General features: G+C 41.2%; 1 protein-coding gene across 16 annotated transcripts in view; it reads left to right on the top strand.

Moving 5' to 3' along the window:
• si:dkey-72l14.3 (Glyco_hydro_56 domain-containing protein) overlaps positions 1 to 14,522 on the top strand; it is an 89,027-nt gene that overhangs the window by 61,407 nt on the left and 13,098 nt on the right. For 9 of the 16 annotated variants that reach the window (XM_061832760.1, XM_061832770.1, XM_061832668.1 and 6 more), the window contains 2 exons: positions 1,566 to 1,707; positions 13,249 to 13,894. In XM_061832760.1, the coding sequence (XP_061688744.1) occupies positions 13,295 to 13,894 (600 nt within the window). In that variant the 5' untranslated portion in view covers positions 1,566 to 1,707; positions 13,249 to 13,294. Of the gene's footprint in view, positions 1 to 1,565; positions 1,708 to 2,515; positions 2,536 to 6,884; positions 6,942 to 8,149; positions 8,318 to 13,248; positions 13,895 to 14,522 lie in introns of those variants that run through there. The other 7 variants (XM_061832735.1, XM_061832745.1, XM_061832662.1 and 4 more) reach the window with 5 other exon arrangements.

Here is a 14,522-nt window from a genome sequence, read left to right as displayed (position 1 = left end):
TCACAGTTCTTAGGACCCGTGTTCAAATCTGACCTCACCTGTGTGGATTTTGCATGTGCCCATGTCTGGATAGGTTTTCTCCGGATGTTCCGGTTTCTTCTCACATCCCCAAAACACGTGTGGTCGGTTGAGTGAAGATTCTAAATTGGCCGTAGGTGTGAATGTGAGTGAAACTGCCTCTTTCTTTATATCTGCCCTGCGACGAGCGACCAGTTCAGGGAGTACCCTGCTTCTCACCAGAAGATACACGGGATAGGCTGCACCATGCCCGCGACCCTAGTGAGGATAAGTGGTACAGAAAATTGATGGATAGCTATATATTTATCAATACACATTTGATATCTCTCATAGATACCAAAAAGTAAGGAAAAAATATTTTCTACAACATAAGACAGATGTTTAATTAATATGGACCTAACTGAAAAAAAATAAAAATCGGGGTTACATCACACCTAGCCAAACCCTGGAGTGAATGCTGCTGGACTTTGTAATCACATAAATGTAATCACTAAATGAAGTTGGTATTCCGTATAGTGTATATCTCAGGCACATACAAGCTTGACATATCAATAAAGATGAAATATCTTCAACAAGACGGCACAGTGGAACGACTGTAGAGCGTTGGCCTCACAGTTCTGAGGACCGTGGTTCAAATCCTGGGCCCACCTATGTGGAATTTGCGTTCTCTCCCTCTGCCTGTGTGGTTTTTCTCCAGGCACTCCAGTTTCCTCCCACATCCCAAAAACTTGCATTCACTGGAGACTGACTCTATATTGGTATGATTGTGAGTGCAACTGTTGTCTCTCTCTATGTCCTCTGCGATTGGCTGGCAACCAGTTCAGAGTGTACTCTGCCTCCCTGCCCGATGACAGCTGGGATTGGCTCCAGCGACCCTCGTGAGGATAAGCGGCTCAGAAAATGGATGGATATATGCTTCCAAACGTCTTGATTTTAATGACTGCCAGTTTCATTTTCTTGAGCAAAAAATACATAGACCGCATAAGTCTTTTAAGTATTTGTTTTTCTGATGACTTATTTCCACACCTTACTTTTGAAAACAGATATACTAATTAATGAACTTGGTTTTTGCAATAAGGGCAAAAATTCCCCTAACTGTTCCGACAATTTTGCATGTGTATTGTTATCCTATATAGTGGCCAGTGAAAAATAAGACTGGATAAAAAGAGAGAAATACTGTAAATGAACAAGCGTGGAATAAAAAGGAAGTAAGTATATCCGGTTGGAGGAGGGCAGGTGAGATAATCCAACATGTCAAGTGTTTGTTTAGACAAGGGTAGCAGCAGTAGAGCAGAGGATTATGGGATTACAACAGGTGTCGATGGTCATGTGAACCAGCGTTGTCATTACTGAACTTGTTTGGTACTGTATTTCACTGTAAGAGAGCTTAGCTTGGCACACAGACACATTCCTACCCACACATCTTTCCATGCATTGTTTTTTTTGCCTTTGGATTTCTGACTCTCTTTGTTTTGTCAATTTTCATCTCAGTCATGGCTATTCCTGACTCTTCATCCCACTATCTCCCTGCCCCTCCCTCTTCCCAGTGTTAGGCTGCTTCCGGTGCATCTTTTTCCATGTCTTCACTAATCCAGGAGAATAGTTTGAATTTTCTAAAGAGGAATATGTGAAGGTGAAGATACTTGAAAACAATGTCCAGGCTGTGTGGAAAGAACAACCTTGCCCTTGGTAAGTTTCACAACTTTCTTAAGGTTGCACTGCAAGGCAAATGTAGTTGATTGGGTCCAAAATTATAAAACCATACAATGCAAAAGTTATTTAAATTTACAAGACCGTTGTCAGACAATTTGGCCCACAAGGGCCATTCTGATAGCCGTCCAGGTCACCACATGTGCGGTGCTTGGCTGCGCCTTTAGAGGTTGGCCGGGGTCCCAGACCCAAAGGCAGTGCGGGGGCCAGGCAAGAGGGCCGGTTGGTGGCTCCTGGAGGAGCGCCGCCGGAGTAGGGTTAGGTTGCGCCTGGTCAGTGAGATTGGGTGAGTGTGGTGACTGCACACTATGCCCCGCTGGACAACTGCAACTGCCAAGGGTCAGGTTCGGCGGGTGCTGCAGCTAACGAGGAGCAGTACCGGGGTCTGCAGTTGCTCCTTCAACCTGCTGATGTAGTGTTTTGGGACCACAGGAAACAAGAGGGACAGCGTGCATAAAATCTTGGGAAGGTGAACTAGAAAATTGGTACCAGATGAGATGATGAAATAGACAATGAGTTGATTTCAGGGCAGGTTTAATGGATCTGACTTGGTCAGAGGTGTGGAAATGAGTAGAAAAAAACTGACTGAAGTAGGGGTAGAAAACATGGTGATGAAATTTGACCTTTACTTGGGCACCTCCGTTGGTCACCATGTGAATTTCTGTTTGACCATCTGTCCAGGACCTTCAAGTGGTGGCCAACGGAGATGCCCAAGTAAAGCTGGGAAGGAAATTACTTGGGTGTGAACTCACAGGAACCAGGGAAGGGAAACATGAATAAAATTGACTGGGACGAGAAAAATGACAAGTGAGAACCGTAAAAATAAAAAAATAAAAATCTGAGTCTGAATCGCAGTCAGAAAGTAAGTTAATTAAATTGGGGCCAAATTCATGATCAGATATGTAAAAAAAAATAGCTAAAGTGTGGAATTGTTTGGGGACAGTGTTGAAAGGGACAGAGAAGAAGGAATGCTAGGGGTTACTAGACGAGGTTTGGTTTGGTCGGCATGCTGATGGTGATGGGAGGCAGAACGGCCGTGCTTCCTACTGGGTCCTTTAGTGTTGGGTGGTTTTGGACTTTCATTCTGTTGGAGTCAAGGAAGTGGAGGACAGAATTGCAGAGACGTGGGGAGGCAAGAAAGCAGTGCAAGAATCTGAAAATGATATTTAATTCCAATAATAGAAGCAAACAACAGTCATGGAGACAGAATATGCCAAATTAACAAAGTACAAAAAGCAAGTTTCCAAGAAGTAACAAAGAAATGAGGGATAAATCCATCAACACATAACATGACTTGGGGAAAGATGGTTCACAGCAAGAAAAGCCAGGAACAAAATGCAAGACAATGAGGAACATATGGAGAAGACACAAGTAGCTGGTGATGAGCTGATTGGTTGACACAAGGTAGGGTTGATGAGAACAGGTTGACACGATAACTAAATGAACATACAAGACATGAACAACATGGGACAAGAAAACATGAAACAAGACCAGGTATCTTTCAAAGTAAAACACAGACCACGACATGTGTTTCCCACTGTATGATTAGATTGCTATAGTGTTGTGCTCAAGACCACAGTATTGGAGACCAAGATCGAGACCAGAACTCAACGAGACAAAGACAAGACCAAGGGGAGTGAGACCGAGTCATGACGAAGACTGAGACAAGCTGAGACCCTAACAAGACCAATACCATAAAAATCAATTTGGAAACAGTAACAGGTTTCAACAGTTAAGGACCATTCTTTCTTTAGATGAAATTTTCTTTGAAATACGTTCGGTGTCCCTCAGTCACAACTTCCCAAATGTTGTTGTAATTCGCTGAATAATATGACATCAGTGCTGGTCTCGACCAGTCTCAACAGAAAGCACAGAGTCCGGGCGGTCAAAGACTGAGATGAGATCAAGACTTGTAGGAGATGAGTCTCAGACAAGACCAAGACCTTCAAATTGTGGTCTTAAGATGGTTCTTGAGACCAAGGCAGAACATTACGTGGCCAAGATGGTAATCGGAATAAGTACATGATTTGGTAAGATAGGTATATGATTTGTTTGAAGCTGAACTTGCTAAAATTATTATTTTAAATATGGCTGGTGTCTTAAGACCAAGTTGAATGTATGTGTACCATTTATTTATGCAAATCTGATATCATGGATGTAAACATGAACAAAGCCCAAATACCGTCTGTTGTCACTCTTGGTGGCTCTGTGGTGACATCTTGTTAAAATATATATGGACTGTATATGTTTAAAGTTCCTACAGGTAATTCAAAACAATTCCCTTCCTCATTCACCCGAGCGAGGTGGAAGTGCATTTACCTGATTTTTCCGAATGGGGAAGTAGTTTGCGCAGTTGCCAGATTCCCGCTTTGAAGCACATTGAGTGACATAATTTTCACCATTATGGAAGGTAATCACAGTTAATTGTGTTGCACATGGCCAAAGACATGGTGCCCATTTATCCCGTGCAAAAGTGATTTATGTACTTCCACGCTGCAAATATTTTATAGATGTTGCCTTCACTTGCATGCTCTGTACTAGTCTACATGAGAAAAGAGTGATAAAGGAAAAATTCGGAATGCTAGCAGAGATGACATATTTTTGTCACAATCATATAAAATATGATATATATAAAATATAAAAAAATTATATGATACAACATAATTTTGCAGCAGTCAGGCCAAAGACGTCAGACTTTATAGAACCTTATGTTAGTCCCCTTCAATTTTAAGGCCTTGCATCAACAGAATGTGACATTAGAAATGTATGTTTAACACGTACTCAACATAGTTCTGTTGTTGGGATGTTAAAGGAAGACTCTTCCCAAAATTCATATGTACAATAAACCCTCCAATATGAAGTAATATTATTATTACATATATTTTGGACATTAATTGACTAAAAAAATTGAAGAATTAAAGAACATTTTTGAAATCCAAGCAAGCAAGCAATGGATATGTGCAAGCTTTCACAGACAGACCCGGAAGAATCATCCTTGACCCCGCCCCGACGTCACCGGTGCTTAGCATTACAGACCATTTGTTTTCGCTAAGCCAGGTTGCCGACGTGTTCTGCACCAAACAGTAATACAACTGAGAAAATGCCCCCAAATTTGTCCTTCTTTAACCTCCTGTGAGGTCAGCCTGACGGGATAAAGCTGTGTCTGTCACAGTTGAGGCTTGTTCATCAATGGGGAAATTTGCACGCATCTAATCATGACTGGTTATGAGACGCTTAGTTATAGCTTCTCGTGCTGGTACTGTATAAGCAACAACGTACTTTATGAGGCAGCACAGTGGCACAGTGTTCAATCCCGGACCTCCGTGTGTGGAATTTGCATGTTCTCCCCGTGTCTGCCTGTGTGTAACCTGCCTCTTGCGCATTGACAGCTGGGATAGGCTCCAGCACTCCTGCAACCATCGTGGGGCAGAGAAAATGGATGGATGGATATAAGCGTGTAAACACACAACACTTCCCGGTTACTATTTACAACGACGCGCGCGTGCAAATCCCCCAGCTCCCCCTCCCGCCATCCCCGCCGCCAGTCGATCCCGAGAAGCTGGCTGCTTGTAAAGTACAACTTGAGGTAAAAAAAAGTCTGGCCACGTCTGCTGTATATTCTCTACATCTAAACCAACTCCACAGGAAAGCATCAAAACAATCTCAGCGGTCCATATTATAGGACTGTTATTGTTCGTCGTCAGCGCCACGCCCGTTTCCAACACATCATGTTGATCCGCCTGTGTGTGTTCTGGCTCAAACGCTTGAAAGTTTTCATTGTTATTTTCGTTTAGTTTTCTCAATGGCGGGAGTAGTAATAACATGGAGCAACGACTGACTGTTATACTCGCTTTATTGGCTCATAGCACACAACACTTCCCGTGTTTACTGCGATCCTCGCGTGCAACCCACACCCCCCACCTCCGCCGCCAGTCGATCGCGAGAGGCTGGCTGCTTGAAAAGTAGAATTTGGGATTAAAAAAGTCTGGCCACGCGTGCTGTATATTCTCTAAATCTAAACCAACTTCTCAGAAAAGCTTCAAACAAATCTCCGCGGTCCATACAGAGCTCGTGCACATGACGTCACAATTTTCACGCCGCCACATAGCCGGTCAAAAAAGCTGCTCGACACTGTGGGGGACATTGAACTGGAGCAGAGACTTATTCTGGTGTTGGTAGTTACAACAGACAAGACATATATTCAAAGAGGTCATTCTATAGAATACCAGCTGAAAAGACCAGAAAATATCGATGGATTTCAGCAATTAAACATGATGGATGGTGCCTAACCAACATACGCACACACCTGTGTAGCGATCACTTCATTTCAGGTGAGAATTACTCTTCTCAATCTCAAATTCCCAAAACCTATTTATAATGCCAAGTTGGCTCAAAAAACAACAGGGAGCAGTCTCCAGCGTACACAGAAGCATGTTGCGGCCACACGCTAAACTTCGGTAAACCTCTCCCCGACAGACGTTTTTTTTTTGTTTTTTTTTTTTGGTTTAATATGCATTGTTCTCAAATAAGTCCAATGCGTCTTTAAAAAAAGAAAATAAACCATCGGTCACACAGAGGTTTACATAGGTTAATGTTTGGCCGCAACACGTGTACGGGGACTGAACCCTATCCCAGCGGTTTATTTTATTTTCTTAAATACACATTGGACTCATTTGAGAACAATCCATATTTTTTAGGGTTAGGGTTAAGTCTGTGACGGGGTTAACCATCTTTCCCCGAGTCATGTTATGTGTTGATGGATTTATCTTCTTTGTTACTTCTTGGAAACTTGCTTTTTGTACTTTGTTAATTTGGCATGTGCACGTCATGCTAGTTTTGTTTTGTTTGTTTGTAATTATTTTTTCACAAAAATCGGCCACAAAATGCCAGATAGTGGACGTTCTCTGTTCGGTGAAATGTATCCACAAGCAATGGGGGGTCAGAACAGGAAGCACTGCAGGCATGGCAAACGCTGATTGGCTGTCAGTTTTCCAGCCGGGCTCATTGGAATGTCTGAGTGATAGAGGAATTTCGATAATACTTTTTCAATTTAGAGATATTTATTGGTGAAACCTGTGGATAACTCTGGCATTAAAAAAAACCTGAATCCTCACATTTACTAACTTTTCATGTGTGCTCCCATTCCTATAATTTAGGGGAGAGTCTTCCTTCTAACTCTGGCCTTTCCCTGTGGAGTTTGTTTTCCCACTCAGGTACAAAACTGGTTCCATGTTCCAAAAACATTTCTGTTGGTTCATTGAGGCAGCATATTGTCCACGTGTGTAAATGGTTGTTTGTCTATACAGTTTGTCCCTCCCTTGCAATTTGGCTAACAACTAGTACAGGGGGTACCCTCGCTCTCACCCAAATTAAGCCAGGACAGACTCCAGATCACCCGTGAGCCTCACGAGGATAAGTGATCAAGAAAATAGCTTAATTGATGAATGAATGAATGAATGGTCATCACAGACAACTTGCTAAGCCTTTAAACATCCGCTGACACTTTAGTGCATCACAACTGCATGGGTGCTTTTCAAGGAATCAGATTGGTGTGACATAATTACCGTGCTAATCTTAGTTCCTGATTGGATCGTACTGTGTTTATGTACGAGGCAGTGACTCCGGCGCTGGAACTTAAACACACCAAGAGTCTCTTTTTGAAAGACACTTTGCTAGGTGCTAACTAGTAGAAGTGGATACTGTTAGCTTATGGTTTGCAGTTGCCAATAGAGTATACTCTAGAAGTGTGTCCATTCCTTCAAATTGGGGAGAGGTGGGTTCAGGATGAGCCTCAATCTGGACAGATTTGTAAACACAAACCAGCAGCTTTGTCTCAACAGATTAAGATGCTATCACGCAGTCCTTTCACCTCTGACATAGTGTAAGAGACTCCACATCTTCTGCAAGGTAGAAGTGAATAGCAAATTGCTGAAAAATATCAACACCCCTAATTTGTAACAATGTGTTTTTATGTAGTTTGTCAGAAGAGCATTGTGCTTCTGCCAACTCTCGGGTAAATACAAAAAGTAATGTGACTTACTCAATCCTTTTTTTTTATATAGGCCTTGCTATCTCAAAGTACCAATTTTTTTATAATAAATGCAGACTGAAGCAACCATCCGTCTTCTTTGTGGCACATATGCTTGAGGATTAAAAAGCCTTTACTTAAGTATTCTATGCATTCAATGACCTTTTAACCCTCTTAGCATTAGCAAGGGAATGATCTGGGATATAAATCAGATGTTCGGTTAGTCTTTGTAGTGAACATAATAAGCAAATACTTAAAGTAAAGTCGAGTTTCTGACCTTTAGCTTTACAGTTCAGAAAGAAAGAAAAAACGTTAATTCATTCATTTTCTATAGTGCTTTTCTTCACTAGGGTGACATGTGAGCATGAGTCAATCCTGTCTAATTTCTGGCAGGAGGCGAGGTACAACCTGGACTGGATGCCAGCCTGTTGCAGGACACTCATACATAAACAAACAAACAACCAGTTGCACACCGACAGGCATTTTGGAGTCTTCATGTAATCTCCAATGCATGTTTTTGGGATGAATCCAGAGTAACCGGCGAAATTCCACCCAGGCAAGGTGAGATACTGCACACAGAGGAGGCCGGATCTGATCCAAGGTCCTCAGAACAGTGAGGCAATCCAATCGTCCACTGTACCACCATTTCACCTCACATACTGTAGAATTCTCCTACTCAGGTGCTTTCATCTACATCGCTTTGTCAGACCTCTCAGCGTTGAACGCAAGATGCCTTTTTATTCACTTTTGTCAGTTTTGTTGCCGCACGTGCGCATTTGCAACTAAAACCTGTCATTGTAAATAAGGGAAAAGGGCAGTTAAGTTTTTTTTTTCTCGTTTCACTGGCATAATACCAGTTGTACTCTAACAGAGTTTAGCGGGAAAATGCTGCTGTAAGTGACAGGCACCTTCTTCAATACGATACCTCTGACCTGAAAGAAGTAGGGATTGAGAAAAAAAACGAGAAAAATGTGCTACATACATTGACAAGAAGAGAGGATTCCTTGCTGCAAAGGTGACAAGTGAGAGAAGGATGACCGATTGTTTTTGGAGTGGCTATACCTGTTGTCCATGTGGGAGAATGACACCTATGGAGTGAAGAAAAATCCAGTCTTCTACTACATAGAGTATATCACTGTTCATATATTGGATAACAAAAGCCAGTTGCTATCATGTCTATCCGAATTTCAGCTCAGACCTGCCTGTCTAGTTTGAATGTTCACTCTGTGCTTTAATGACATTTATCTGAGTACTCCGGGTTTCGCCCACATACCAAAAATATGCATGTTGCGTTCATTGAAGACCAAATTGAACATTATTGTGGATGTGACAGGGAACAGTTGTTCGTCATATCAGAATATCAGCTGGTACAACACACAAGGAATTTGTCTCTAGGAGTCTGTGCCACCCTGGTACAACATTCAGAACAAAGAACAAGAGACATTCAGTTATCCAGCCATCTATTTTCTTGACATTCTGTTGCGGGTCGTGGAAATTGAAGCCTCTTCCGGCTAACTTTGGAGAAAAAAGTAAACCACACCCTGAACTGGTTACCAGTCAATCGCGGGCCACATGTCATTAACTCTGTCTCTTAATGTGGAAATGAACCCACACTGCCTTTACGTGAGTGAACCACGACACAGTCAGTGGCTCCATCAGCGATTTGATACTTGTTATTCAAGTATACATGTGCATTAAAACAAAGATCTCATCTAAATGACTTAAACCATACGTGAATAGTTACCTTAATAAGCAAAGCAAAGCAAATTTATTTGTATAGCGCATTTCATACACAAGGTAACTCAATGTGCTTTACATGATTAAAAGCATTTGAAAACAAAGAGATAAAACATTTAAAATGGCATAAACAATGAAAATTACAATAAAATATTTTAAAAAACACAAAATTGCTTACAGTGCAAGTAGTATGATTAAAAACTAGATATATTCTAAAAAGCATGAGAAAAAAGAAGAGTTTTCAACCTGGATTTAAAAACATTCCCACTTGGGGCTGACCTCACCTCTATTGGCAGCTTCTTCCATTTGTGTGAAGCATAATAGCTAAATGCTGCTTCACCACGTTTGCTTTGGACTCTGCGCTCCACTATTTGACCCGAGTCAATCGATCTCAGAGCTTAACTAGGTTTGTATTCCGTAAGCATTTCTTTCGTGTGTTCAGGGCCTAAATCATTTAGTGATTTATAGACCTGTTGCAGAACTTTAAAATCTATTCTAAAGCTTACTGGAAGCCAGTGCAAGGACTTTAGGATTGGAGTTATATGCTCTGACCGCTTTCTTTTGGTCCGAACACGAGCTGCAGCATTCTGAATGAGCTGCAGCTCTTTAATACTCCATTTTTTGTTGGTAGGCCAGTCAGAAGACCACGGCAGTAGTCAAGTCTACTTGGGATAAAAGCATGGATGAGCTTTTCCTGGTCTGCTTGACACACACAAGACTTGACTCTAGATATGTTCTTCAGATGGTAGAAGGCAGTTTTTGTGATTGATTTGATATGATTGTTGAAAGTCAGGTTGGACTCAGTCAGAACAAGGTTTCGGATTTGGTCTTTGGTTTTTACAGCTAGAGAGTCCAGGAGTTTAATAACAGCAATTCTGTTTCCTTTATTGTCAAAAACAATTGTCTCAGTTTTGTCGTGACTTAGTTGAAGAACATTTTGGCTCATCAAGTTATTTATCTGATTTAGACAGTGGCACGATACCTCAATTGAACTGTAGTCATCTGGAGACACTGTTAAATATAACTGCGTGTCATCTGCATAGCTATGGTCGTCAAAATTGAAGTTTTGAAGAATTTGACCCAAGGGTAGCATATACAGGCTGAACAGGAGAGGTCCAAGAACTGACCCTTAAGGGACCCCATAGGTCATTGCCATTTGCTGAGACCGAGCACCTCCAATGGTCACAAAGTAGCTCCTTTCCTCCAGGTAGGACCTAAACCATTTGAGGACCGTTCCATTTAGTCCTTTCCAATACTCTTTAATACTGTAAACGCAAAGACTAAATGATGGAACTGGGTTTATATCGAGAGTATATATACTGGCAAAAAAAAAATCAAGTAAGAATAATGTCGGTCATGATGAAAGAAAGGTCAAAATAATTTCCCTTCCTCAAACCTGAGCTCAGTTTTATGCGCTAATCCTCTACTTTGACAGTTTCGCATTATTCAGCTCCTGAACTGAGATCTGTCTTCGTGTTTCAGCAGAATACTAATGAAATATTTCTGCTGCGCATTTTTTAAATTGACAATATTACGTGATTATGAACATACCAGTAATATTAAGAAACTAAGTAGGCACATAAGTTTGAAAATGTTTCAGTGCTCGTCATAAATCAGGGTATGACACTGTATAATATAAAATATGTCGAATGAAGCACAAGATAATGTGATAAGAGGAATGCAAGACAATAACAATACAATAAATTATGTGTATATAACAAATTTCAATACTATAACCCCTCTGGTATTAATACATAGTATCACATCAGTTCTACTCTTAACCAGACCTCATAAAACACCAAGAGGAAAGAAATACATATTCATTCAAAGTAGAGCACCAAGATATCCCCAAAAAAGGGGAAAAAAAGACTATAATTCTCACATCATGCAAGTGGATGAAAAGCAAACTCCATTATAAGGAAAAAGCAGATTGTGTGTCCAAAGTAATTTCTTGCAGTGTGATTTTAAGGGATAATGTCACAGGCATAATGGATTTCACTGGGGCAAATCATCTGCTAATAATCCACACCTTGCAAGCAATCAGACTCCATCCAAATGTTCCAGAGTTCTGCTTCTTCTTACACACGCGAAGTGTCACAAACACCGATGGCGTGTAACACACCAAAATCCGAACACATCATGAATCCTCAATGGATTACCGCAGACTTTGGGCAAGGCGCATCATTTTTATTAGCGATGGTAAAAACACAATCTGTTGCATAACTTCATAGTTGAACTCCAAACTTTTAACAAGAATGAAAGAAAATGTGCAAAGGGAGGATGTATTTGTTCCCTTGAAGACTACTTTGTGCTGCACTACTGGCGTTCTCACCTAAATTGAAGAGGTGCCTTGAGGGCTGGGCGATATATGGCCTGACGACAACATTTCAACAACAATTTTACAAAAACACAATTTCAGATTCCCTCTTTTCAGTTGGAGAAAATGGAAAAAACAATGACATTACTCAAAAAAAGATTTGCTTTTTGTTTTGTTGTTCATGTCTGGATTTCCTTTTTTTCTCCTACTTGCCAAACAAGCATTAAAAAAAAGTTTTCCCCCTCAGTAACTTGCATAGTTTTACACTGAAATAATAATAGAATACAGATAAAGTGAAAAGAAGTGGGAAAATGTCCCCTTTGTCAAAACATGATTCAAAACAATCCTTAATAAATGAATATTCCTGAAGTGTCGCACTGCAAGACAGGACATGTTGTCTGAAGAGTGAACATGCCAAATTGCCACACAGTTGACATTGCACTTAAAGAGGGGACTTTATGTCTAATTGAACGCAACATGAGTGATCAAACTCAATTGAGTCGAATTGTATATCTGCATATCCTGAACATGTGTACGACAAAAATGCTATTTTAAATAAGGGTGACATAGAGTATATGCAGGTCTGTTTTTTTTTTTTTTTTAATTGATGCAATCTACATCAGCGTATCTAAGTGTTGTACATTTCATGCTCAACTACATGTATAAAAGCAAACAACAACCACATCCCCACCTGTGAGTTTTTCCTAGTGCAAATGGCGCTTGTGCTTAATGATTACCGTTCAAAGATGGAACAAAACTGCAAATATTCTCTCTAGACACCATTGATGCCCCAAAAATTCCTCACTTCGGAAAACGATCATGCAAGCACTCCCAGGAAAATTGCAGAACTGCAATAGTCTTGCAAAGTACAACGGTCCAAAATCCATCCGTTTAAATCGCTGCGCACGTCCGAGCTGCAACTCCAAGTTTTTCTTGGTTGGGGTTGTTGATACCAAAGTCGTTTTTATGGCCACGGGTTCACTTACTTTTTCATCCCAGTCCTGTGAATGTTCACATTTTCTCTAGAAAAAATGTAAACATTTTCCCGTTTTATTAGTTTAGGTGTGTTTTTATTCTTGCAATTAGACCACATTTTATGAAAAAATAAATAAATGGAATTCCACCTACTTTTCCCTCCCATGGTGTTATGTAGAGATGATTTTTTATTTTTGTTTTTGTTATGAAAAAAAAAATCAAATAATGAACCTGCTGTTTATGGGATTAAACTTAAATCATTTATATCAGGACTGAAGTAAGATAAAATAACATCCTGAAAATAAATGAATTGGAAAAAAAATGAAACTGAGGTGTCCAAAGGAAAGTGAATTTGAGGAGGATATACCATCTCAGCAACAAATTGCACATAATGTTGCGCTATCATCCTCAATACCTTGATGATGACTTTTAAGTTTTTTGTTTTTCTGATGATTGTTTTCAGAAGCATGGCGGAGTGAGGAGTGAGAGCCTGACACTCAACAGCTCAAATGGCCAAGTGGACCAACCCCCTACTGAATGTGAAGGCAAAATGGCCACTTTTTAAATACAGGACTAAGCTATGGGCTACCTTTTACTCTTCAGCTGGCCTTCTAGGACAGAGAACGGTTCCGCTGGCCCTCCTCGTCTTACTGCTAGCTGGCCTCAGTACAGCTGGTCCGCCACAGCGAGCTCGCCCACCTCTTCTCTCGGGACAGCCTTTTATCATTTTCTGGGGCATCCCTGACGCCAGCTGCTCCATGAGGCCCGATCCAGGATCTTTTGGGATGGAGCGCGAGGGCCGTGTGGCCGTCTTCTACGAGGACACGCTTGGAAGTTACCCGTATTTTATAGACAAAGACACATTGGTCAATGGAGGCTTACCACAGCACACACGGCTGGACAGCCATCTTGAGAAAATTCAGATGGATTTAGATGCAGCTTTACCTATGCCCAGGTACCTCGGCCTGGGAGTGGTGCACTGGGCCGAGTGGCTCCCGCAGTGGTTGAGAAATCGAGAGAAGAAGGCCGTGTATCAGGAGGCATCGAGGAACTTGCTGAAGGCCTTTTTCCCTAACTGGACTCCGGAGGAGGTGGAGAAGTGGTCACGGGTAAGAAGGGTGCCACAGCGAGAGAGTGATTAGCACATCATTAACAGTTCTAAAGACGAGGTTCAAATTGGAATTAATTTGTTCTCGCTGCCCTTGCGTGAGTTTGCTCTAGATACTCAAGTTTCCTCCTGCATTTGAAAACCAAGCATGCTCGGTTCGTTAAAGACTTTTAATTGTCAAAATGTGTCATAGGTTTGAGTGTAAATCGTCCGTCTACATGCGTCCTGTGATTGGCGACCTGTTCAGTGTACTCTACGGGGCCTTCCACCGTAGGCCTTAGACCAAACTATATAGTGTGATGGAAAGGAACTGCATTTAAGCAATATTTATGTTTTGAATACTGCAGTTTTCTCAGGTCACTCCAGTTTCCTCCCACATCCCAAAAACATGCAAACATTAATTGGACAGTAAAACATTGTTTTTTTAAGTTGATGTAATATTGAGATGATCTTTAGTGTAATTCTATTGACTTGGTTAGATCAGGGGCAGCGCGTTGGTATAGTGATTAGTATGTCCACCTCACAGTTGAGAGGTCCCGAGTTAAAATCTCCCCTTTACTTGTTTGCTTTGTTCTTGCATTGGTGTTTTTCCACCCGGTCCGGTTTCTTCTCGATCCAAAAAAAAAACA

Source organism: Syngnathoides biaculeatus, chromosome 2, assembly GCF_019802595.1.
Source record: "Syngnathoides biaculeatus isolate LvHL_M chromosome 2, ASM1980259v1, whole genome shotgun sequence".
In the NCBI taxonomy this organism is placed as follows: Eukaryota; Metazoa; Chordata; class Actinopteri; order Syngnathiformes; family Syngnathidae; genus Syngnathoides; species Syngnathoides biaculeatus.
The sequence above is the reverse complement of the archived record's forward strand: the minus strand, read 5'-3'. Positions and strand labels throughout refer to the sequence as shown.